This window comes from Medicago sativa, chromosome 2 (genome assembly GCF_051527215.1).
Source record: "Medicago sativa cultivar Bolivia chromosome 2, Bolivia_mono, whole genome shotgun sequence".
Taxonomy (NCBI): Eukaryota; Viridiplantae; Streptophyta; class Magnoliopsida; order Fabales; family Fabaceae; genus Medicago; species Medicago sativa.
The window spans coordinates 80,675,923-80,701,573 of NC_140750.1; the positions used below are offsets into that span (position 1 = coordinate 80,675,923).

A 25,651-nucleotide genomic window follows, 5' to 3' on the forward strand; every position below is an offset into this window, starting at 1 on the left:
GTGGTCCATTAGAACTTCCTGTTAATGCAACCTTTGTGTCATGCTTTGTCATATTCATGACATATTTTGGAATGCAAGTTGGGGATGGGAGATAGCTTACTACTCCATCCAATAGGTTTAGTGGACTCTGTTTTAATTTATTATCCATAAATATGGGTATAAATTGTAGTGATATGATTGCTCCCTGCTCAGTCTGTTTATCTATAAAAATTAGTGTAGGTATTTGATAGACATTCATATGTTCTAGAATAGAGGAACGTTGTTTCTCCACCCTATGAACAGCAAAATCTAACAAGACCGCCTCATCAACAACGTGCAAAGTATCATGTACTCGAGCAATCGTTTTGTTGTATAATATATTTAAAATTTAAAAGCATATATTAACACTTATGTAAACCAATATAAAAACTTGTAAATCTTTTATAAATCGTGATTTGATGTAAATCTAATATCAATAAAATGTGTCTAAAATCATGTAAAATTATACAAGGATAATTGAATATTTATATTTAGGAATATTGTGTACCAAATGTATTACGTATAAATTTGATTAAACTTAATTTATAAATGAATTGTATAACTATATATCTTTTTTAGGGGAATTATATATCTTATTGTTGATCCTTTAGATTTCAATTTTATCAACAACATGTGAGTGTTCATTGGTATCTTTTAATCTTGGTCATCCATTTTAATTCAAAGGTTGTTAATTATTCTTATCTTTCTTACATAAAATTATCATTCTCACATATAAGTGTTAGACTTCGATTATTTTACATATTTATTTACAACACTTATTAACTTATTTAACAAATAATATCAAGCAAAACCCCAGAAAAAACATGTAAATATAAATTTTGTATGTTTATAATACAAGTTAAGCTACAAGTTAAAGTTTGTATGATTACCAGACAACATTTATAGGATGTTTTAAACAAATATGAGTAAGTTTTTATGTTTATCATACAAGTTTGTATGTTTACCAGACAACATTTATATGATGTTATAAACAAATGAGTAAGTCGTCTATGTAGAGATATATGATTGTGCAAACGTTATTTTCATATTTGTAATAAATACATCTGTCACTTTCATTCACTTTGAACTCATCTTTTCATGTAATTTCTTATGGTTTGTTTAAGATTATATAGACTTTTTTTTTTGCACAAGCTAAGATTATATAGACTTATATTACGTACATACCTTTTTTTACTGCCCATAAATTACAAAACCTTCAAGTTGTTTCATATAAATTTATTCTTCTAATTTACCACTTAGGAAATGATTTTAACACTCATTTAGTGCAATTCAAAGTATGAATAACATCAAGAGAAATTAGTAGTCACATGGATGTGTATCCTTATGATTGGAGAAAAAGTGTCAAAGAAATCTATATTTTCTTTTTATCTAAAATCTTTGGTTGTAGATACAAGTGAGTTGTGAAGAAACTACTCACTATGAATTCTAAGTCTTATTTAGAAGACTTGTCTTCTTTGGAAGACTTATGAAGATTCATTGATGACATAACACATCTAATTGTGTCAACAGAAAGTGTGTCTCCTGAATAGATAATGAACACACAAAAACAACAATCACATAACCTATCGAACATAAAACATTTCACATATTTTAGTTGAAAGGGCAGAATTCAAGAAATGCAAATGTATTATTTTAGTTGACTTGACTTTATTTTCAACTCATCCTATAAATGGTCATTCAGTTTTATCAAAAACTCAATCTTAATAAATAAGAGCAACATAGAGCTCAAGAAATGAATTATATACTCAAGAGAAAAATATACCTGATTGACGAAAGAGAGATTCACAGTTAAAGTCGGTTATATTAAAAAAGTTGGTTAGTTAGTTTATATAGTAATATAAACTACTAATTATTTAACTAATTGAGTTATTTATTTTTATTACTAAAAAACAACCACATTAAAATTAAATCCAAAAAACCAAAATTTTCTACTGAAACAATTAGTGGCGTTCTCCAAGAATGACTTGCTATAACCAGTCACCAACCTTCACTGTTTTTTACAAGGAAAATAAAAACTACTTAAAAACAAAAACTTCTTTCATCTTTCTTCAACAATCAATATACAACCCAACCTTCATCTCCTTCAACATCAACAACTATGGCCTATAGTTGTAGAAAGAATAAAGATTTGATTTTTTCCATGTGTTTGTTGAAGTTCTACTCTAATAGCTGTTAAATCTGCAGATGTTGTACTAGATTATTGATTATTTTATTTTAATAAAAATATCAAATATTTTAAAATTTCCAATCCACAAATTTTTGATAGACCATTTTGAAAATAATGAAAACGATAACCCTCCAGTTCATAATATTATTCGAACAAAATACTGATTTGGAGAATGAACACGGTCCATTAGTATCAATCACCACAATCTTGCACAGCATTGTGAACCTTCTTAGTGAAAACCAAGTTATTGTGGTTAATTTTTCATTTTATTTTGATGAATCAATTTATTGTTGTTGTTGTTGTTGAAGCTTGCTGTGTGTTCAAAATTCTAACAAGTGGAGAATGAAAACCTATTAAAATGATGCTAATATTTAAATCTAAAAGAAGCAGAAGAAAAAGTCAAAGGCCAAAGCATCAACGATTGATTTTGCTATTACAGGTTGCTGAACATAACATCTAAGCCATGTTTGATTCTTTGACACTGGAAACACAATTAACCTTTGTTGTAATTTAAGTCACAAAGGAAGAACGTGAGAAAACAAATTTTCCAATTTGAGAGAGGTTTAAGGTCTCAAGGAGAGAGAGGATTTGCCACATATGCCTTAACCCTCAATTGCAGGTCAAAAGGATGGGTTCACCCGTGGACCCTTATAAATAAGGTCCATATTAGGGGTTCCCATATATATATATATATATATATATATATATATATATATATATATATATATATATATATTCAAGTTCAATCCAATCATAAAATCATTAAGTATGGTCGTGCGGACTGTACATATTTGATTTGTTTGCATCTTTCCGATATAAATTGTGACTCATTGTTATTCTCATTGGATACGATTTTTGATGAATGCATAAATATGTAAGTTTTGAAGTGGCAAAACATGTTATTATCTTTATAAATAGTATATAGATAATATAAATATATGGCTTTTATGCGGTGGACAGAACACCGACATTTTTAGTGGTTATTATTGTTCCACATTTTATATAAATATATGTTTTTGTTTCATCAACAATTTACTTTACCTTTCATTTCATTTTATTCTGATATTTGATATTTTATCAACTTCTGTGAAGCGAAGCATGTCTAAAGATGAGCAAATTGAAGCTAATGTTTGATACTCCGCTTTCAAGAATACGACTAAGATTTTTTTAACTCCCATCGACAAGTTGAATAAGTTGAAGACACAACTTAACAAATAGTTTGTTCAACTTGGTGAAAATCATACTATGTCTCATGTATTTTTACATGTACCATGTGTAGATTTGGAGGCGGATAAAGATGAAGACATGTGAAAAACCATTTATTATCCTCAGGTTATATAGAATGATGGCGATGTAGCATCCATGTTTAGGACGACAGTGGAAAATAATAAGTTATATCTTTGTGTTTGTTCCAACCGCAACTGCCCAAATTTTTGTATTGATTTGATGTCATTTTAAGAACTTTTAAGTTTACTTATGTATTGTTGTGTAATATGTTGTCAAAGACTCTTAATGCCGCTCTTTTGTTGAATTTTAATCTTTCGTGTATTGTTTATGCAATGTAAAGTTGATATAATGTTATGGAATTATGAATGATTATGTAATGTTGTTACTTATGATCTAGTATTGTTGGTGAATCGGTTTGACTGCTTTTGAGATTGCAAGTCCTGCTGCCTGCATTTATGATGTAAAAGACAGTTACTACCGCTGGGAGGACGATAGTTAACTACCGCTGGAAGGGGGTAAAAATGTTATTTTCAAGTGTGGGAGAGCAATTCGAAGAACAATTTTCGATCTTTTTCAACCCAAATTCTCAAAGAATTTTGAAAAAGATTTATCTTCATCTTGGTTAGGTTGGGTTAATAATAAACCCAAACATGAAGATAACATCAACGATGAGTCCTCAAACTCATAATTCACTCATGCAAGTACTACGAAAGACAATTTTCTCAAAAAACTTTAAGTGAGCACCAAAATGCTCAAAGAGTGCTACCAAGACATGCTTGATTTGATCAAGCAATAAAAATCTTCAGACTCGAGAATTCACTCATGCAAGTATTGCAGCAGACAATTTGCTTATGAAAAAACTTTAGACGGGCACCAAAATGCTCATCGCGAAGAGCGCCACCAAGATAAGATGATTCTTAATTTGATCAAGCAATAAAAATTGTCGGGCTCGATAAATTTTCCATACAACATATGCCTGAACAATTTTGCAAAGATTCAAAATGATTTTGCAAAAATAATCCCTCATTAGATATTACTTTACACTTAAGCTGTGAAGTTTTTGAGGGATTTATATTTTCTTTTGTTAGTTGTTAAATTATATATTTCTTTTATATATTTATTCACCAAAAAAATGTTTTCAAAAGCAATCGCTAGTGTATATTTTGTTTGCTTCTTTCCTCTTCCATCAATGGTCGAGCTCGACCAAAAATTTCAAGTAATATCTAAGGAGAAGTAATATAACGGATAAATGAAAATTAGTGTTTCATAAATTGTTATATCTAGACCAAAAATAAAATAAAATAAATTGTTATATGTTGAACGTATTTGACTATGAAAAGAAAAAAGAAGTTCTTAATAGAGATTAGAGAGCAATATATTAGAGTTTTTAATTTTCTTGAGTTTGCAAATTTACATTTGCAAAATCAGAGAATGTACAAATTTTATGTCTTTGGCACCAAATGGGTCAATTGCCAAACTTATTCAAACACACTTAATTTATTTTTAAAAACATTTTATAGCTTCTTGAATTTTATTTTATTTTTTAAAGAAAAGTTATTTCTTATACTTCAAAACTCTCCATCCAAAAAATGAATTATTATTTTTAGTATGTCTCATCTAAAATTTCGTTTTATCAATCATGGTATAATATAATCCAAGTGGATAGGCTTATCCATCTTCAGACACGTGGCATGTTATAAATGAGTTTCTAAATATTCAGAAAACATAGACAGTTTGCCACGTGGCATCTAAGATGAGATTCTTCCAATCCAAGTAATACCATAAGATATCAAAAACCAAAGCATGTCACATTTTGATCACACAAGAGGAAGAGAATTAAGTGGAAAATAATAAACCATATGGCTTCCCTTGCTACCTTAGCTTGTGTACAACCAGCTGGTCTCAATGTTAAGGGTCTTGCTGGCAGTTCCATTACTGGAACTAAGCTATCTTTCAAGCCCTCTCGCCAGAGTTTCAAATCCAAGAATTTAAGGTACTTTCACAACTTTGAACTAATTATTTCAATTAATATAACTAGCATGCCATACTCGTCTGTCCGTTTTTTTTATTACGCTAATGTTTATGTTTTTAAAGTATAAAGTGTTTGTAGTGCAATTTTTATTTAAGTAAACTTCTTAAGTTATATGAGATCCTATTTAGATTAGATAAGTTATTTGCAGTTTATAACACAAACACTTATTTAAATTAAATCAACTCATATTATATGTGTATGTGTAAGCTTAACATAACATAATTAACTTGCAGGAGTGGCTCTGTGGTAGCAAAGTATGGTGACAAGAGTGTGTACTTTGATTTGGAGGATATTGGCAACACTACAGGTCAGTGGGATTTGTACGGCTCAGATGCACCCTCACCATACAACCCTCTTCAGGTTTGTCTACTGGATTTTAGATCACTTTACTTTGTTTTGTGCATTCATTTAGTAGTGAGTAATGAACACAAAGTGATGTTTATATGTGTCTAGGCTTAGGAAGGCCATAGATTATTTTGTTGATCTAGCATAAGCACATATCATATAAGTGTTTCTGTATAAGCTATTTTTATAACAAAAATTAAATAAAGTTAAACTATTTTCATATAAGCTGTTTCTATAAGCTAACCTGGAAAACTTATGAAAATAAGCTGAAAATAACTTATGGACAATCAAACATGTTTTCATTATAAGTTCGCTTTAAGCCTCCTTTGCTGTCCTATAGACTATACTCCCTCTGTGTTATATTAAGTGTCTTTATAAGGTTATGCACACTTCTTAAGAAAATCATTGAGTGTACTTATTGATAAAATGAGTTTTACTTACTAAAGTATTCGTATTAGTACTCGCTCCAGTCCTTATTATAAGAAAACAAGAAGTATCCTTGCTAAAGTAGTAGCTAGTGTATATTAGTAGAAAAATGTAATTAGTTCTTCATTGGTATTCTAAAACGACAAAAAAATGTGAGACAAACAAATATTTCAAATGAGACATTTAATATGAGAATGAGGGAGTAGTATATTAGTGTATTCGATGCTGTAACAAATTGATTTATGGCAGCAAAATGTTTTTTTTTTCATACCAAATTAATTGATTTCTTTGATTGAAAATGCACAAACTTGATCTCTCATTTGTTGATATAAACTTGGCATTGCAGAGCAAGTTCTTTGAGACATTTGCAGCTCCATTCACAAAGAGAGGATTATTGCTCAAGTTTTTGATCCTAGGAGGTGGTTCAACTCTTGCATACTTCAGTGCCACAGCTTCAGGTGACATTCTACCAATCAAGAAAGGTCCACAGCTTCCACCAAAGCTCGGTCCCCGTGGCAAGATCTAATCTAGTTTCCCAGTTCAATGTGTTTTACTTTTCTTATTTTGAACTGAACATGTATATCTATCTCTTATTGCATGATGTGTATGTATGCTTACATCTTACTTCAATTCAATGATGCCTATTACTAGTCTTAATAAAGTGTCAATGTCTCTATTTTCAATTGAAGCAAAGATATATTAGTATGCAGCAATTTCATTAGGATGTTGGTCTTAATTCGGCCGTTTATGTGTTTTATACGTTCAAGATCATTTCTTGTCATCTCTCTATTAGAGATGAAGTTAGTTAATAGTCAGTTAGATTAGCTATCCTTATTATCTTCATTTTCATATGGACTCATGTATAAATAAGATAAAGCTAGTCAGTAATCTTGCACACACTCACTTGATATTAGAAACTTTCGGTATTGGGTGTAACTACTAGCATACTTGCACACGAAGTAACATTTTACAAAATTTAAAATCACTCTATAACCATTGAATCATATGATGATGCTATTTTGAATATTTTGAAGATCAAATTTTAGATATTCTTCTAAACGTTCATATATATATATATATATATATATATATATATATATATATATATATATATATATATATATATATATGTACATTATTTTGATATAGTAAAAATACAGAGCAAGGTCTGCTAAAACTTTGATAAATTGTGAAAACATGGTTAGGATGGAAATATCAATTTTAGACTAATACTTTGTAGAAAGTAAATTTCTATAAAACAAAAGTTTATGGAAAGTAAAATACTAGTTGAAGTTGTATGTTACACACATTAGCTGGTAATGATGTCTACATAAAAATTATTACCACAAAACAATAGAAATGATACATTGTGGTATCATAAAAAACCTCAAGTTGGTAGCTACCAGACTACAAATCCTTCAGAGGAAAAATCTCTGACAGTGTCTCAATTGATTCTGCCATTCCTATGTACAAAAGGAGAGAATCGATCAAAAACAAACAAGACTCCGACGAATTACACATCTCTATGAATCTAAGTACGGTCCTTTAATGACGCGACGTCGGACTTCTCATGACTCCCAATGTCTCGAGGTATGACACCTTCTTGTTGGTTACTACGGCCGGAAGTTTTTGTTGCTGCTTGGTTTCAATGTCTTTGTAAAAGTCATCTGAAATTTCAAAAGGGTCCTTCTTCATATCTGTGTCAGGTTGATCAGATCCCCAACCCATGAAATCTGATAGTGTCATTGCACCAGGCAATTCTGCGCCGCCGTTGTCTGTCTCTTCTCTAGGACTAGGGCATGGCTTTGAAACTGAAATTCTCCTTTTTCCGGATGGATTTTGAGTTTGATAATCGACTTGAAGTACATCATCTATTCTTGAAAGTACTGTGAATGCCAAACTTTCTAATATTCTTGAATAGCTTTCGAGAACGGCGTGCCCTACATCCTGCAAACATATATAATAAATCCATTATCATGACATGATTATGTTAGATGATGCTTCCAACCTCATCATATTCGTATATGTATTAGCTTAGCGCTTATTGGATAATCATTTATCATATAAGTACTTATAGATAAGCTCTTTATATAACAAAAATATAAAGTGAAATTTTCATAAGCTATCCTGGTGAGGTTATGAACTAAGCTGAAAACAGCTTATGACCATGCCATAAGTTGTTTCCATAAGGTTTCTCAAACAGTATCACAAGTGCTTGAGCTAGTAGATAAGATTAAATAAATCAATCCAAACAATCATTTATCATTTAATGTTCTTACCCTGTTGAATTGGATTTTGCTTATATCCAATGCAGATTGAGGAATGCCGGGGAATCGGTGCTTTATTAGAAGTAAGATGGTTTCTGCTCTCTCTTCAAAGAGCTCTCTTTTTTCCAAACTTACAGCAGAACCCCAAGCAGATTTGTTATCTTTTTGGTTCATTTTCCGCTTCCAAATCACTATTGATGCTTCAATTTTATTCTTGAGATCTACGACTTTATGTTCTGATGACAAGTCCATGGTTGATAGGAACTGGTCAGGATCAAAAAATTCAACTGTAATGCTCCTGTAGGCTGCGTCCCCTAGACATGCTCTTCCATTCTGAAAAAGACAAATTTAAATTGTGTAAGAAAATGTGAGATTACTTTTAACTAAGTAAATAGTACTAGTCGTAACTAAGCGGTTAAATTCAAGTGTTTAATAAGGACAAATGCATTGGGAGCACCCGAGTTTGAACCTTGACTGGAGCAGTCTTTGGCCAGGTTTTTCTTATCTTCCGGCCGAACCCCAGATTACTATAGTTTTTCTCATGGGAACGGGAGGGTTAAGACTTAGACACTTAAGATAGCACTAGATATTTTTTTGTCTCACCTTGGGGAGGGATTCAATATAGTTCTCGGGGATCTCCATTTCTGATAAAACTTGAGCATTTATTGCCATGGCTGCTTTAAGTACTTGATTCACACAATCTTTCTGATATTGTAAAAATTTTCTAGCTGTATCAGATAGACCTTCTGCTGGAACCTTCGGTGTAGGTAACCACCATTTATCATCACTGTTTGTCTTTGCATTGTCACCGTCTGCATCATCTGCATCTTTTGATACATAATAGAACTCATTTTGATCTTTGAAGTTGTCTAGACATTCCTGCTCATCATCACCAGTTGTTCAAAACAATCAACAATCGATTCAAAATTTAGAAATTCAAGAGGTGACAAATGTGTAGGCAAAGTTATTAATCTTACGAAAAGCATTGCATCGAGCTTGCGTAAGGCCGGGATATTCATATGGAGATCTGTTCGTTGTCGTGTCGTCATAATCTATTCATTCAAAAGTAAGGTTCAATCATATAACAACAATGAGGATGGGTATTATAGATAAATATTTATAATTAAGCTTTCAATCTAACAGCAGGTTTTGAAATACAAATATCCTGTAAAGAGTAATTAAACTGAGAGGGAGAAGATTACCTCCATACTTGTGCCATCCTTAGATTTTTGCTGTGAAGGAACCATTTCAACAACATAATCTGTGACTGATAGAAGCAAATCAATTTCTTTTCTCCATCTTGCTTTCCTTTCTGCCGGCATTGGTTCTAGGCGCTTTTGTTCACCGAAAATAGATGCTGAATTCACAAATGAGAAAACAAATGAGGAAAATGAAAACAATAGAACATTTATGATATGAATCATTTTCTGAAAATGGGAAGAATATAACAAAATATTTGTTCCTTGCAAATCAAGCAAGAACTGTATAGTAAGAAAAATACATACCTGCAAGGTTTGTGAATGCATTTGACAGTGCCAAAGCAGATGAAACACCTTTTCCTCCACCTGACATGTCTTCACCTAATAGCAGTTTGGCAAATCTCTCCTTCATCTGTTCCATCTCTGAATTAAAAACAACCACGAATATCAAATATTATTATAGACAATCTAAACTTCATGCAAATATGTTATTGTAACAAAATTTGAATGATATTAGCGAATATATAATGTTCGTTAGATCGAACCTTGCAATAGTTTTTCTCTGGCTTCCTTAGCTGCGATTTCCTCCTTACTAATTACCTTTGCCTTAGGAATTTTGTCTGAATTTGATCCTTGACTTTTTGATGAGGCAGAACCATCTTCATTAGGTAGTTGTTGATCCAATGCTGCGTCAACGCTCAAACTCTTAGTATGTTTCCCTGCATTGCTATCAAACATCCCTCTGAAATTAAACAGTTTGCTCCTGTAACCTTCTTGTTCTTGCTCCCCTGCTCTAACCATTTTGTTTTAAGAAAACTTAAAAAATTTCAATGGATGAACAAGGGAGAACAAAACATAGGGTGTAAGAGACCCTCAAAGGGAGAGAAAGTGGGAGAGAAAGGAATAATGCAGGTGAGAAAGCCAAAGTATAGTAAGAAATGAAATTGTAGCTTTTTTTTGTTTTGCATTTTTAGTTTGACAAAAGAGTGGATGTGATTTGTTTTTGTGTTTGTTTTTTCTTTTTTGAGCATGGTTGTGTGAACGTGGGGTGCATGTTGTATAAGAAATTAATGGGATGGGTTTAAGAGTGAGAGAGAAACAAAAACAAAATTTGCATTATTTTTTTATTATTATGTTAGTTGAAAATTTGCTTAAGTTGAGGTTCTAATTGAAGGTCAAATATAGATACCTACAGACCAGGGAAGACAGACATGCACGCCTAGCCAATTACAAAGTAACATCACTCAACGGTGTTGATGCCTAAGTTGAAAAATCAAAGGAACATAATATACTATATTTCAATTTCAATTCAAATTTCCAATTGTAGATTGTTATTGTTATACTGCTTGTCATGTCTAAAATCTTAGTACCAAGTTATTTTATTTTGGCATCTGCACCTGCAAATATATTTATCGAGTCTTTTATCATATTTTATGACCACATTACATCTTTTTATAGATACATTATTAGATTAAAACTTAGTTATATAGAACTCATTCATATTCAACCGTGACATTTAAAAAATAGCCAAGTTCAAAAGTGACATTTAAATAACTCATTTCAGTGCCTTTACAATAAACTTTTGGATTTTGATAGTTGTCCATATTTCATATTTGTCATTTTTCCTCTTTAACCCACTTTTGGACAAGGAAGGTCGCTTCACTCGCTCAGCTCGCTCGTCTCTTACCCATCTTTTGTGTCTATAAGTCATACCAAACAAGAGTACATCAGGGTCAAGAAATACTTCAAGACTCGGAAATTGTTATAGAGTGATTTGTGGATTCTACTCAATCTAACAACAGATGAAGATAAAATTTTCAAAAGTGAGATTTGAGTTATATGGGAATGTCGTTGCGAAAATAAGAATGTTTCGTCGAAGTTCAAGTTTTGACAAAATACCGGTTTCACAAACATGTCCATGATTTTTTCATCAAAAAGGAACTTTGTGTAGTAAGAATTAAACTTTGACAATATGTTGTCAATAATCATAGTATATATAGATTTAATAGAATCGTATATATTTTTTTTAAACATAACTATGTATTAAAGGAATCAAATTATTTTATGTTGTCTCTTTTTTAATTAGTTTCTAAAATATCTACAAAAAGTATTTGATGGATGGATGGAAAAGTTTTACATCATCTATATAAAAATTAATCTAACTCAAAATTATAAGAGTAGTAGTTCATACTTCATACATTCTAGCTCAATCGATAAAAATGTCAAAATTATTAGATAGTACGTCGTAATTGAACCTGGACATTTTGTGTGTGATTTCAAAAATTATTTGTCATTTTATGTATCTAAAAAAGGAATGTTAGCAAAAAATTATAACTTAACATTTAGCAGTGTTTGTTTGTTGTACTGTATCTCACAGCAAAACACACACACCTTTGTTGTTTGTGGCAATGGAAAGCATTGGTGTTCTAATGACATACCCAATGAACACAAACCTCGAAGAACGACTCTCCAACCGTTTCAACCTCTTCAAACTCTGGAACTATCCCTCCTTCCAATCCTTCTCAGAAACAACCCACGCAAATTCAATTCGTGCATTGGTTTGCAACACCAAAATCGGAGCGGACGCAAACACAATCGATTCTCTTCCTAATCTTGAGATTGTGTCTACTTACAGTGTTGGATTTGATAAAATTGATCTGAAAAAATGCAGAGAGAAAGGGATTTGTGTTACGAATACGCCGGATGTGTTGACTGATGATGTTGCTGATCTTGCTATTGCTCTTGCTTTGGCTGTGTTCAGGAAGATTCCGAAGAGTGATGGGTATGTCAAGAATGGGCTTTGGAAATGTTCTGATTATCCTTTAACTTCTAAGGTCCTTTTTTCTTTTCAACCTCACCCTTTTAACGTTTTTGTTTTTTTAGTCCGAAGTTATGAATCACAATCACGGACATGACAACGGCACACCGATATCGATAATAATTTAAGAAAATAACATAGATGTCGTGTGTCGGTGTCTGATACCGACTCATGTCTGTTTTTGAGTATTTGTGGAATCTGTGTAATGTGTTTTCTTTTTAAATAGATAATAATAATAATAATAATAATAATAATAATAATAATAATAATAATAATAATAACAGTACTAGTAGCAGTAGTATTTGGGATAATAACTTTCACCCCAATAGAAGCTTACGTGTTAAAGGGAGTGTTAGAAATAGAGTGTCTAGAATGTTCTTTAAGACAATTGGTTAAGGAAACAAAAGTCAATCTAATTGTATACGGTCGACGACACCATAAAGTCAACCATAGATGACAAAATTTGTAATTATAGGCATGTACAAACTTATGCTCTTAGAATTGGGGTTGACTTTAACTCAACCTAAAAGATGAGATTGACTCACTTAAGAATTGGTTTTTAACTTTTTATGTTTTATCATATCAGATGTGAGACTTTTAAGTTTTAAGGCACCACTCATGTCAACATCTAGAGTATCTGAGTGACTTGGTAATAGCGACCTAAGAATGTTGATGTTTTTTAAAAATTTGGGTCGAACCTAACTCAACTTTTACAAAATCAGGTTGTAACTTCATGTACTTATAAACTTATCTTTTGGATCTTATCTCATTCCAATATGAGGAGACTATTAACAAAAACTAACGTGACCAAACAACTGTGGGACTAATATAATATGAACAATATTCTATGATTGAAATAAAATAATATAGATCCAACCTATAATGATCCACTTAATATCACTTAGTTTTACATAAATCAATAACAATTGATGGTAGTAAATTTGTTTGACAAAAAATGGCTTGTTTATAGTTTAGTAATGATTGCTCTTGGTCCTCCATGTATTTTTTTTAAGCTATTTAATTTAAAAAGCATAATACAATCATATGAATAATTGTTTTATTGTGTATTTCAGTTTAGTGGTAAAGCAGTTGGAATTGTTGGCTTGGGAAGGATTGGTTCAGCAATAGCAAAGAGAGCTGCAGCATTTGGATGCCCTGTTAGTTACCACTCAAGATCTGAGAAACCAGAGGCAGGATCATATAAGTATTACCCTAACATCCTTGATTTGGCAGCTAACTCTCAAATACTTGTTGTAGCATGTGCCCTCACCGACGAAACACGTCACATTGTGAGTCGTGAAGTCATTGATGCATTGGGCCCAAAAGGGGTTATCATCAACATTGGTCGTGGACCAATCATCGACGAACCCGAACTCGTGTCTGCGTTGGTCGAAAGACGGTTGGGTGGAGCGGGACTCGATGTGCTTGAGAATGAGCCCAATGTTCCTGAGGAGTTATTAGGCCTTGAGAATGTAGTGCTCACTCCTCATATAGGGAGTGACACTGTGGAGACTTGCAAAGACATGTCAGACCTTTTGATTGCAAACTTGGAAGCCCACTTTAATGGCAAGCCACTTTTGACTCCAGTCTTGTGATATCATTGATTGAATTATATTTGAATAATGGTATGTCAATGTCTATTATACAAGTTAAACTGCTATAGATATTTCTGGTGTGATGCTCTGAACACATGATTTTGTTTGGATAATTTCTTTGTTGTTCTTGTATGCAAGAAACATATGTGAGAACATCTTCAAGGTGATGTCTTAAATAGGTTCCATATAATCAACAAAAGTTCCATTTTCTTTTCTAGGAGAGCTCATTTATGTGGCAAGTCAGATTCCTTAAAAATAAGCAACGTTCTTAATAAAAAGAACTGTTTATGAATAAAGAATCAATTTTCTACTGTGCAATCAAATTTTATTGTTTGAAAAGGCAATACTTTGCAATAATCGTTTGACCATAAGGATAAACTGATAAAAGTGTATGTTGCTTGAATGTTACTTCAAATAATTACCCTATTGAATTAAATGTGCATAAAACACTTAAAAGATAATGTAGCATAAGAAGAATCACTTAAGAGTTAAGAGTAGGTAAACAATCAGAAATTGGCTACTTAATTGCCCATTAAAGGATCTATAAGTTTTGAGCTGGTTTACTAGTCTATCTGCTCATTTTCAGTTGATTGATATAGACTTGGCTTCCAATTAAAATATTTCTCATAAGGAGAAGGATAAATGAAAAAGAAAAGTTAAAAGTACCAATGATGATATCACATCAGGGACTTGAAAAGAAAAGGTTGTCCCCACCTTTGATTCGAATCGGATTCCTACCTTTGATTCCATTATTAGTTTTTCTTCTAATCCAATTTCAATTGGCCTTATTGTTGTTTTCTGATATACTTTAAACATCTGCAAATTCTTCATCTTCAATTTGATATTGGTGTACTCTTTATTTTAAATTTAATTAGCTTGATTCATAAAAATTATTTCATATATGTAATTTAGCTAGTTTTTGTTCTGTGACTGCTTCTGACTATTAGACTGGATAAATGAGGGATTGGAAAAGTACATCCACACAGCTTTCAGATAAGGTGACCATGTTAAAATCAGCTAAGGAAAAACTGAAGATCTATTTCATTGAAAATACTGAACTAAATAAGCTAAATATCCATCATCATATATACAAAATCAAAATGAACACTACAAATGCAAAGCACCCTTCAAAACATTACAAAGGTAAGGTCTAACTATTCACTTAATGACTAGTGAGAGTTGTTACTAATATAATCTCCATCTGAAAAGGGAAAATAGCTAAGAAAAAAGGATAAAGGAAAATGATCTGCATTTTTCTCTTGTACTGCCCTGAGGATACTTATGGAGGGGGGAAGAGATGAAGAAAAAGTGACTCAAACTCCTTTGAAAATAAGGAAATTGAGAGTCTCAAGAGTGAAGTATATGAAAGTTCCCTTAGAATGAGTGAAAAAACACCCAAAACTTGAACCTACCACACATTGCCATCCACCACCATATCTTGCATCAAACTCCTAACATGACATTCAAAGAAAAATAAATAATATTTGAATATCAATTTATCTTTATAATACATGTTTAGTCAGTTATTTAGTTTCTTAATAAATAAGTGATTACTATATATACATCTATAAATGAACAACTTAATGATGTTGTGTTGTGTGTATAATACAATAATTGAAGAGAAAAATGTAACCTTTTTTATGTGGGCAGCAATGGATTTGCAATCAATAACATCATATAGATCAAGAGCTTCAGAAGCATAAGCCATGGCTTGAATCTGCATCTTAGTTGGCATGTCAGTATCTTCTATCATAGCTTTACCTTCCAACATCTTTGAAGTTACTGTTAAACCTTATCTCCAAGAACTGAAAGGAGATCTAAACATTGATATATAAATTTTTTTTCTTTCTATTTTGAAGACTAAAGAAAGGAAAGAAGATAGACTTTAAAATGACACGGAAAAAAACATGGTTGCATTCCTTATGTTAAGGGAATGACTCAAATTAAATCACCATATCACGCTAGCACTGATACTATATGCCTATATGGCATATTTTACTATTTTTATTTTTCCTTTGGTTACAGAGATTTTGAGCATTTTCTATTAATGGATGTATGTACTAACTTTCTCATACCTCACTCATACTTTTCATCATGGTCCTTGTCGTCACTCATGTTGTCTTTACTAGGAAATTGATGTGCAAAGCACTGTACTAGATAAACCTGGTGAGGCCAAAAATAAAAGGAAATAATTTTCATTAAATTATTTTTATGTTTTTCCCCCTCTTCTTTTATATTTCTATGTATATTATCCGATCATTATTATAACAAAAAAAAAATTTATTTTTTAAATTTATTAAACAACTTATGTATCTAGTCTATATTATCGATCAAATACATTAATTATTCAATGAATCAAAGAAATGATTTATGGTTTATATCATAACTCGATGGTATATGTGTATGTTGGAGACAATCTTTTGCTATTTGGCTAACGTTAGTGATTATTGAAATTTGAATGGACACAAGTTAATTGCTATCCATTGACACGAAAGGGTGAAAGTGGACCAATGTTTAGTTGTTTGTTCTTGAACAAAAACAATTTGTTTCCTAACTGAGTAACTGTATATTTTATCTATTTTATTTACTGCTCTTTTTCTTTATTTATTCTTTTTTTTTTTTTTAGTAACGTGATTGAATAAACTAGATTTAATTATGAAATAGATTACTCCAAAACTATATATATTCTTATCTATGCAATTGTTTATGACTGAGTCAAGAAAAAAATGTAATTGTTCATGACAATAGATATCCACATTTCACTTCAAGCTGATTTTTGTTACTTGCAACCATATCTTTGTTGTCCCAAAAAGACAGCTTCATATTACGTGTTCCAAACTACCAATTCATTCTACACTTGATTACTTGTATTAAACATGAAGCCATTTCGCCGCAAATTGGGGTTAACTTGATAAGTTTCAAAAACATTAACTTTAATCCGTTAAGTATTAGAAATCTGCTTATGATAAAATGGAAATGACTATTTTGATTATCGGATTTGGATTCTCCCTGCAGTGTTGATAGCATGAGTTATCAATCTCAGAAATTGATTAGAAATCAATCGACTCATACTTATTTCGACCAAAAATAATTGATCTATTTGTAAAAAAAAAATGAATGTTTTAAAATGATTGATTCATTACAATTTTCATTGCATCATTATATTTTTTTATGGAGAATGTTAACATTTATCTTTTTCAATGCATTGTTATCCTAAAGACACATGTTAAAGAAATATTGTTTTAAAAGAAATATTGTTTTAAAAGTCATGCGTACAATGTTTTAAAGGTAAAAAAAATGTTTGGAATCTTAACATGTGTCTTTGGAGCATACAAAGGCGCATGTTAGCAAAACATTTTTTCAATGATATCCTATAAGGGTGTGGTTATGGTGCATAAGGAAATCCTTATGCACCGTGCATAAATCCCAACCCATTAACCGGTAGCCCAACATAATTGCTTCCTACACCCCAAGCGAAACCTTAATTCTCAGGAAAGGAGCATTGACAATTGGGAGTTCATTTGTGAGGGAAATAACTTGTACCAAAAATAAATAAAAAGTTTATCCGAACAATGTTCCATCTATAAAGATTTAAACTCATATTTTCAATTGATTCGTTCTTAACTAAAGTTTGTTGAGTCCAACAATTTGATTAATTTCAATTAGTTCTTATTTTTATCTCAAACATTTTTTTTTATATATAAATTTATTATTGTAAGAAGTTTTCGATAAAATTTTACAGTTTTGTCAACCGGCCAGTTTTTCTCACATCCCTAAAATTAATTGCACAAAATCTTCACTATTTGGAGAAGAAAAAAAAATGCTTCAGTTCAAAAAAAATTCACACTAACATGTAAAAAACTCAAGATGCCTTAGATAAAATGAAAACATGTAATAAAAAGTGAAAACATGAAATTATGTCAAAACCATTTTGCTGTGGAAATGGTTTCTGTGAGTTGTACTCTAAAACCATTAAATGTACATAATGGTTTCCAGCAGGTGAAAAAAACTAAGAACCTAGAGTCATTGCCATCATTCAGTTTTGGACTGACACAATTGGAGGAGGAGGAAAGGAATGGTTTCTGTGAGTTGTACTCCAAAACCATTTTGCTGTGGAAATGGTTTCTGTGAGTTGTGCGCCAAAACCATTTTGCCGTAGGAATGGTTTCCAGCAAGAACAACATGAACAATATTTTCCAGCAATTCATTTTTTGAGCTTTCACTACAAATCCATCAAACATTTTTCCAGCAAAATTCCATAACCTCATGAACATTCATATGCATTTTTCCAGAACCTCAAGAACACATCCATAGTGTTCATCACAAAACTCATCAAACTACACAAAAACTCACAAAACTCATCACTGTTTCGATTTTTTTCCGAATCCAACACTCTTAAGGGTTTGCAAATCCGAACCGTTACCTTCAAAGAAACAAATCGTGCTTGAACAAAAAGAAAAAGAGGAACAAGCAAATGGATCGAAGCTCAAAGAGAGGTAGAAAGTTTGTTTGGATTTCGGTTTCTAAAACCGTAGATCTAGCTTGTTTTGTTCATCTTTTTGTGTTTTTGTTTGTAGATCCGAGTAGAGAAGAGAAAGATGAGTGGTTTGGTATAAAAATTTTCAGAATAAAGTAAAAAAAATATACTCCAGCGTGGCGGCTCTCCGGCCGACCACCGCGTCGGAGGTGTTTCGACCACCCTTCCCTTTCTTCTCCGATCTGCTGTTTGTAAAGAGAAGATGAAGCTCATGCTTCATGTCACCTATACCTCTTTCTTTATTCCTTGATTTGGTGTAATTTGAGAAGCCTAGGATTATGACACAAGTACATTAGATCTCATGGTTGTGAAGTGTTTATGCACAATGCATAAGGATTTCCTTATGCACCATAACTTTTGCCATCCTATAATATCATTTGTGTCATCGTCATTCTATATATTCTACTTCACATTTATTGTAAATGTGAATATGTAATGAGTCAAAGAGTTGAAAGAGACAATATAAATATGAACGTGGATCCTTATAAAAAAGAGAACGCCAAAGAAATAAGGTATTTTTTTTTGGTCGAAAGAAAGAAATAAGGTATGAAATATGTGTGATGAAATTCTTCTTCTATGTGATTATCTAGTCCCTCTCTTATATACTACCTTGTACTTTTTCTTTAAGTTCTTTTTATTATGTTTTACTTTTGATTTTTTTTTCTTAAAGAAGACTTGTGAATGGGTTGTTATTTCTCATGTTATACACATAGTTAGAATTTTTTTTAATGACAAATGTTCGTATGTTAATTATCATGTTAGTTTTTCCTTTTCATTAGGACTTGAACTCCGAGAGTTGAATTGATTGTTCATATTCAATTCAGAATACACCAAAGACCGTACGATAACATAAATGTTTAGTGCTGTTAGTTTGAGATCTTGGTGTCAATTTTTATAGGTTAGTTTGTCTTCTTAAAAAAATCATTTATTTTGAGATGAAGAATTCTATAGCATTGGTATGTATCGTGAGATCGAAATCAAATACATCAAAAGGTACTAACAGACGATCAACAACAAAAGTTCCACTATGACATGAATGGTCCTTAAGATATTGTAATTTGCTAGAAATATCTAAAAGATATGAATGAACGAAGATATGGTGTTTAATAATATTTAATAATTCACGATTATCTGCTCAATAATTTTTAAGTACAAGAATTAAAAAGAAAAGTGTCATAGTTGATGGCTGGATGCAATGCATACAGATACAGTGATGGTCAGAGCTAAATCATTGTGGAATACAAAGTAACCTAAGTGTATAGACAAGTTCATAGACTAATTTTTTTTTTTTTAAGGGAAGTTCATAGACTAGTTAAGATTATTATCTACTCTATTCAGGGCCGAACCTTGGGGTGTGCAAGGAGCTCAATGGAACCGAGCCTCCTCAACGTATGGGCCTCAGAAAAAAAATTTATAGCTCAGTAGTACTACTAAGTACTACCCCACTAAAAAAAATTACTTATTCTCTTTATCTCTCATATCACGCGTTCCATCAACATCACTCCATCGAACTTTCCTTTTCTTCTTCCCCGATTTATTTCATTTTCCCCTTCTGTTGTCTTGTTTTAAGCCTATTAGAATTGGGTCCTCTTGCTTTTGGTGTTAGGTGGGTGGTTTTTAGGGAGGGTAGTTTGAGGTTCCTCATGTATACGGTAGTGATTTTCACCTTTGGATGTATCGCATATATACGGCACCTTGTATTTATCTTTTAAATTTTTTTAATAAAACATTGTTCTTTTTAAAAAAATACGTTTTTATTTTATTACGAGTCTCTTTTCACTTACAGAACCAAGCCTCCGGATTCGTAAGAACGGGCCTGACTCTACTTCAAAGCATAAAGTTTTAGATTTCCGCAAGGAAAGAGTCCTCATGCTTCATGACTATGAAAAATTTGGTTCCAATTCCAAATGTTGTTTTCTCAAAAGAAAGTCTGCACTAGAAGTTCATTTGGACTAATAATTGCGTTGGAAAAAACTTATGTAGAATCAATAAATAATACTAAAAACATGTTAACATATGTTTTTTTTATTTTGACAAGATGTTAATATATGTTATAATGTTAAAAAAAAATGACAAGTTTCTATTCAATATGTCCCAACTCCCAAATGACGTAAGCAACCTCAAACATGCGACGGTTTATACTTATCCTCAGAATGTTTACAATACATATTTAAAATGTCAAGACAATAACAAGAAATCAGAGTGGCGCAGCGGAAGCGTGGTGGGCCCATAACCCACAGGTCCCTGGATCGAAACCAGGCTCTGATAAATTTGAATATTTTTTTGGAATTTATTTTTACATGGGCGCATAAGTTGTGCTTTTTAAGGATGATGCTTTTTCGGGACAAATTGGATATTTGATGCTTAATTAACCTATCATTTTAGTGGTGGAACCATATACTAGATGTCCCTTAAAATACTTGTTTCTTCATATGACCTATTCAAGAGTGTTGACCTACGAATCTTGATCACTATAACTATCACAGTACTTGAAAAGCCTTTTGTTCCAGATGCAATTCCCCCAGAAGACTATTTTGCATTACCTTGGTGATTGTCCGAAAGTGATGTTTGTTTGGAACAATCTAGGGTTTGCAAGTTCTCACAACTTCCTTAGAGACAACCATGAAGCCTGGATCAAGGGTCATGCAAAGCCCCACCAATCTTCTTTTTTTATGACAACTTGTTTGAACATTTGAGAGATTAGGAAATGATATTCCTACGAACAAATTATGACAATTTTTTAGTACAACTCTCTCAAATTTTCATTGTGTTTTTTTTTTGGTACAATTTTCATTGTGTTTTTACTCATTCTTTCTCTCTATTCTTTTTGTTTCAAATGAAGAGGGAAGAAAAAACTATCTTAAAAGTTGTTTTAAAATGATCATTTAAATATCATTTCTCTAAATTTAATGTCTCTATAAATAACATTTTCACTCTTATTAATTATTGTCACATTTAACTCTCTCTTGTTTCATCTTGGCTGATGCTATGAGGATGGTGTCTTTGAGAGTATAATCCGTTTATTTTTTTTCCTTCTGTATTTCCACATGTGATTAAAAAAAACCACTACTTTGTGTAATCTTTTTTTTTGAACAATCGGAGAAGAAAAAAAACAAAAATAGAGAAAGAAAAAACTATCTAGAAAAGAAGGTCGCACTAGCATCAGCTAGCAGGAGCAGGTCGATTCCAGCAGGCGGGTGCTCGATGGACCAGAAGGACTCGTGGCTGCCTGCACCAAGTTTAGCTAAATAATCTGCACACGCATTTCCCTCTCTTGTATGCAAAACACGAACCTGCTGATCCCTTGCCAGGAGCTCATGAATATTCCGAATAATCGGGGCATAATGGTGCCAATCATTAACCGTCGCAAAGATTAAATTAATGGCTGTTTTCGAATCTGAATAACACACCAAGTTTGTAACCTCCAACTCCCAAGCAAGCTGCAAACCATGATACATTGCCAGCAATTCAGCATGAAATATATTAGAAAAATCAATATTCCCAACAAAACCAAGGATCCACGCCCCATTATCATTTCGAAGCAAGCCTCCAAAACCTGATACCCCAAGATTCCCAAGGCTACTACCATCAACATTCAAAATCGAGCCTGGTCTATTATGGGCATTCCACTTTACTACTTGTGTAATCTTCCATGAGCTCTACTATCATGTTTATTTTATTATATTAATTATAATTATTTTATCATGGGAATGAAAATATCTCTCACATTGTAGAAAACTGTCGGTTAGACAAACAACAATCATCATATACTTTTTAAATAAGTCATTGCATATAGTAAATTAAATTCATGCCATGTTTTCTTTAAGCTCTCACCTTCTTGAACTACTTTTTTTAATTAATTCTCATTCTTGAACTACCAATGTGGTTGTTTTCATTCGTTATTATCAATCACTTTACTTTAATCCAACAGAACCATACGTCACGAATACATTATAAAACATACCTAAAATACACATGGCAAATAATATCTGTACAACCATTTTAAAATAACTTTATATTTTATACTTTTATCATGTTTTTACTTTTTCCCGCTTTGATTTTCGTATCAATATCTACATTTTCTATTGTATATTTTTGGTTGCCGCATAAGTTATTCTAAAATAGTTGTTTAAATAACATATCTCAATACACATGCAACAAATGAAAACACATACAAACACTACAATTTGCAGGACAGACAAAAAAACAAGAGGACTTGCCAAGTTGGAACCTAATTAGGTAAATTTACCAACTCATATAATTGAAATTTGAAACCCCTTGAAGTGACTAGTGCCCCACATAGAAAAAAGGACAACATTTACATAATAAACTTGTTTACCATTTTTATTTGAAATATATATATTAAAACAAGCTGCCGACACTTTCAGCAGCCAGTGATGTTTGGTTCTTAAAGCCTTTATGTTTTGTTCCAAGCCTTTCAATCACTTACTTTACTTACCCTTTTAATTTCAAAGCACTAGCACTTCTGCATTTATTCTCTTTACTTCCATTTCCTTGCAAAGTGCAAACAAACTCATCATATCATATCATATCATATCTATTCAAAAACCATTATCTCATTTATTTCCATTTCTTTGAGTTTCTTGTTACTTGTTCACTTTTGCTGATATACACTTAACACATGCATACATATACACTGCTTAATTTCATGAATTCAGTAGCACAAGTTCTCAATATTGTTTTCTAGTACTATTTACTGGTGCATGTGTGTCAATTATCATTAAATTCTCAATATTGCATTTGCATACATACAAACTTCAAGTGTGTACAACATAGATATAGATATATCAAGTGACACTACAATTTAAATTTATATACATAAGTAACTATGCTTTCTGCAAAATCAGAATCTGATATAACTAGTTTAGCTCCATCTTCACCATCAAGATCTCCAAAGAGACCTGTATACTATGTACAAAGTCCTTCAAGAGATTCACATGATGGAGACAAGTCATCTTCCATGCAAGCTACTCCAATATCAAACAGTCCTATGGAGTCTCCTTCACATCCTTCTTTTGGCCGTCACTCGAGAAACTCTTCTGCTAGTCGGTTTTCGGGGATTTTTAGGTCATCTTCAGGAAGGAAAGGTAGTAGAAAGAGGAATGACAAAGGGTGGCCTGAGTGTGGTGTTATACTTGAAGAAGGTTCTTATCGTGAATTCGAGGATATGTCTTTTGCTAGAAGATTTCAAGCTTTGATTGCTGTGTTTACTTTTCTGGTTGTTTTTACTGTGTTTTGTTTGATCATTTGGGGTGCTAGCAGGCCTTTCAAGGCAGAAGTTACTGTCAAGGTAACCAATTTTGTTATTCTTAAGTCTCTCTTTAGTACTGACATATTTGAGTTTATCTACATAATAAGACACTGTTAAGTAAAACTCATAAAAACAGCTTATGACATGTTCATAAGTTGTTTTTAACTTATTTCTACAAGCTCTCTTGGGATAATTTATAATTTTTTTTTATAACTATTATAAAATCAGTTTGGCTTCATTTTATCTTTTATTATAAAAAATAGTTTATACATAAGCCTTTATACATTAAGCTTAAGTTGTTTATATAAGTTCTACAAAATAGTTTAACTTTTCTTTGTGGACCATCTTTTTGAAGAAGGCATCAAGAGTACATAAATGCTAATTCAGAAGTTGTTTGATGACTTTTTTTCCATTTGCACTTGCACCTACTATGCATCCATTTTAGTTGGCTGATATTAACACTGACAGAAAGGCTCTCTATCCTTGAAAGTTAAAAATACAGTTGGTTTTTCAACTTCAAAATAACTGTATAGTTTCTATAAATTGACAATGACAAGTTTGTTATTTTATTCATTTATTATTCTGAACCTGTATGTTTCTATATTATTCTTCATTTATTATAATATACTCCAATTTTGTTTCAATCACTTTGGGCTTTGCCCTCTTTTGTACCAAAAAAGAAATGGTAGTAGCATACTTGCTATTTATAATGTTCCTTGGAAAATTAAGTAGTATTGTTTGACATTGTGATTATTAATTAATAATGCAGAGTTTGGCAGTACATAATCTATATGTTTGGGAGGGTACAGACCACACAGGAGTCCCAACAAAAATTCTGACAATTAATAGCACTTTGCACATGAACATATACAACCCTGCTACATTTTTTGGCATCCATGTCCACACTTCACCGATCAATCTTGTTTACTCAGATATCAGTATCGCAACCGGTGAGGTAAGATCATTCTTAACATTAAACTAAACAGTGACATTGAAAATGTATCAAATACTGACATTACGTTAATTAATTCAAGTAACTTTTTTCTTGGCATGCAAGTAACATGTTTCTGTCGAATTAATTAACTTGTTGCAGTTGAAGAAACACTATCAGCCAAGAAAGAGTCACCGTATTGTATCAGTGAACTTGGAAGGTAATAAGATTCCCCTTTATGGAGCTGGATCAACCATAACAGTTTCACAAACCGGAAGTGTTGAAGTAGCACTTGTGTTGAAGTTTGAAATCCGATCGCGAGGTGATGTGGTGGGGAAACTGGTAAGGACAAGGCATCATAAGGAAATCACTTGTCCTTTGGTTATCAATTCTGCTGGAACAAAACCTATTAAATTCAAGAAGAATTCATGCACATATAAGTGATATGATTGATTTGTTCATTTTGTGAAAGTTCATGTATGTTGAGATTGTAACTTGAAATTGTATAATTTAAAGTTTGAGTATTTTTGAGATTGAGGAGGTCCATTTGCAAGAGAAGTTTCTGAATCATTCTGTATTTTACTCTTGTGAGTCTTGTGCAAATAAATGCATGTAAATTTTTATATGTATAAATACATAAAATGAGACAAGTCTGATAAAAAAAAAAAATTAAGTTTTCTGCAAAGTAAACAAGTGAAGTTGTATTTTTGTTGTAAATTGATGTAATTGAGCCAACAGCCGTGGATGACAACAGTCGAGAGTGAACCTAAAAACAGACGAACCATAAAGCGAAATT

General features: G+C 32.0%; 5 protein-coding genes across 5 annotated transcripts; 3 read left to right on the forward strand and 2 right to left on the reverse strand.

The window, feature by feature from the left end:
* Positions 1-5,252: 5,252 nt before the first annotated feature.
* LOC146951324 (photosystem I reaction center subunit VI-2, chloroplastic-like) lies at positions 5,253-6,897 on the forward strand. Its single transcript, XM_085747282.1, has 3 exons — positions 5,253-5,426; positions 5,699-5,825; positions 6,583-6,897. The coding sequence occupies exons 1-3, from the start codon at positions 5,293-5,295 to the stop codon at positions 6,760-6,762; spliced, it is 441 nt and encodes a 146-aa protein (XP_085603408.1). The 5' UTR covers positions 5,253-5,292; the 3' UTR covers positions 6,763-6,897.
* Positions 6,898-7,501: 604 nt separating this feature from the next.
* LOC146951325 (rop guanine nucleotide exchange factor 12-like) lies at positions 7,502-10,668 on the reverse strand. Its single transcript, XM_085747283.1, has 7 exons — positions 10,248-10,668; positions 10,009-10,125; positions 9,706-9,860; positions 9,481-9,555; positions 9,107-9,382; positions 8,516-8,836; positions 7,502-8,183 (listed from the first exon to the last, which is right to left on the reverse strand). Exons 1-7 carry the CDS (start codon positions 10,501-10,503, stop codon positions 7,782-7,784), a joined length of 1,602 nt encoding a protein of 533 aa, XP_085603409.1. The 5' UTR covers positions 10,504-10,668; the 3' UTR covers positions 7,502-7,781.
* A 149-nt stretch (positions 10,669-10,817) lies between these two features.
* On the forward strand, positions 10,818-14,228 carry LOC146951326 (glyoxylate/hydroxypyruvate/pyruvate reductase 2KGR-like). The gene is made up of 2 exons (XM_085747284.1): positions 10,818-12,536; positions 13,594-14,228. The coding sequence occupies exons 1-2, from the start codon at positions 12,111-12,113 to the stop codon at positions 14,113-14,115; spliced, it is 948 nt and encodes a 315-aa protein (XP_085603410.1). The 5' UTR covers positions 10,818-12,110; the 3' UTR covers positions 14,116-14,228.
* A 1,013-nt stretch (positions 14,229-15,241) lies between these two features.
* On the reverse strand, positions 15,242-16,030 carry LOC146951327 (uncharacterized). Its single transcript, XM_085747285.1, has 2 exons — positions 15,749-16,030; positions 15,242-15,566 (listed from the first exon to the last, which is right to left on the reverse strand). The coding sequence occupies exons 1-2, from the start codon at positions 15,884-15,886 to the stop codon at positions 15,429-15,431; spliced, it is 276 nt and encodes a 91-aa protein (XP_085603411.1). The 5' UTR covers positions 15,887-16,030; the 3' UTR covers positions 15,242-15,428.
* Positions 16,031-23,038: 7,008 nt separating this feature from the next.
* Positions 23,039-25,413, forward strand: LOC146951328 (uncharacterized). The gene is made up of 3 exons (XM_085747286.1): positions 23,039-23,963; positions 24,694-24,879; positions 25,018-25,413. Exons 1-3 carry the CDS (start codon positions 23,502-23,504, stop codon positions 25,297-25,299), a joined length of 930 nt encoding a protein of 309 aa, XP_085603412.1. The 5' UTR covers positions 23,039-23,501; the 3' UTR covers positions 25,300-25,413.
* The last annotated feature ends 238 nt before the right edge of the window (positions 25,414-25,651 follow it).

Coding starts and splice junctions, on each gene's coding strand:
- LOC146951324 (XM_085747282.1), top strand. CDS start 5,293: ATGGCTTCCCTTGCTACCTTAGCTTGTGTACAACCAGCTGGTCTCAAT. Junction 5,427..5,698: donor TTCAAATCCAAGAATTTAAG/GTACTTTCACAA, acceptor ATTAACTTGCAG/GAGTGGCTCTGTGGTAGCAA. Junction 5,826..6,582: donor CACCATACAACCCTCTTCAG/GTTTGTCTACTG, acceptor TTGGCATTGCAG/AGCAAGTTCTTTGAGACATT.
- LOC146951325 (XM_085747283.1), bottom strand. CDS start 10,503: ATGGTTAGAGCAGGGGAGCAAGAACAAGAAGGTTACAGGAGCAAACTG. Junction 10,126..10,247: donor CAGAGAAAAACTATTGCAAG/GTTCGATCTAAC, acceptor TTTTTAATTCAG/AGATGGAACAGATGAAGGAG. Junction 9,556..9,705: donor AGGATGGCACAAGTATGGAG/GTAATCTTCTCC, acceptor TTGAATGAATAG/ATTATGACGACACGACAACG.
- LOC146951326 (XM_085747284.1), top strand. CDS start 12,111: ATGGAAAGCATTGGTGTTCTAATGACATACCCAATGAACACAAACCTC. Junction 12,537..13,593: donor ATTATCCTTTAACTTCTAAG/GTCCTTTTTTCT, acceptor TGTGTATTTCAG/TTTAGTGGTAAAGCAGTTGG.
- LOC146951327 (XM_085747285.1), bottom strand. CDS start 15,886: ATGTTGGAAGGTAAAGCTATGATAGAAGATACTGACATGCCAACTAAG. Junction 15,567..15,748: donor TTGCTGCCCACATAAAAAAG/GTTACATTTTTC, acceptor ATGTCATGTTAG/GAGTTTGATGCAAGATATGG.
- LOC146951328 (XM_085747286.1), top strand. CDS start 23,502: ATGCTTTCTGCAAAATCAGAATCTGATATAACTAGTTTAGCTCCATCT. Junction 23,964..24,693: donor AGGCAGAAGTTACTGTCAAG/GTAACCAATTTT, acceptor TTAATAATGCAG/AGTTTGGCAGTACATAATCT. Junction 24,880..25,017: donor TCAGTATCGCAACCGGTGAG/GTAAGATCATTC, acceptor AACTTGTTGCAG/TTGAAGAAACACTATCAGCC.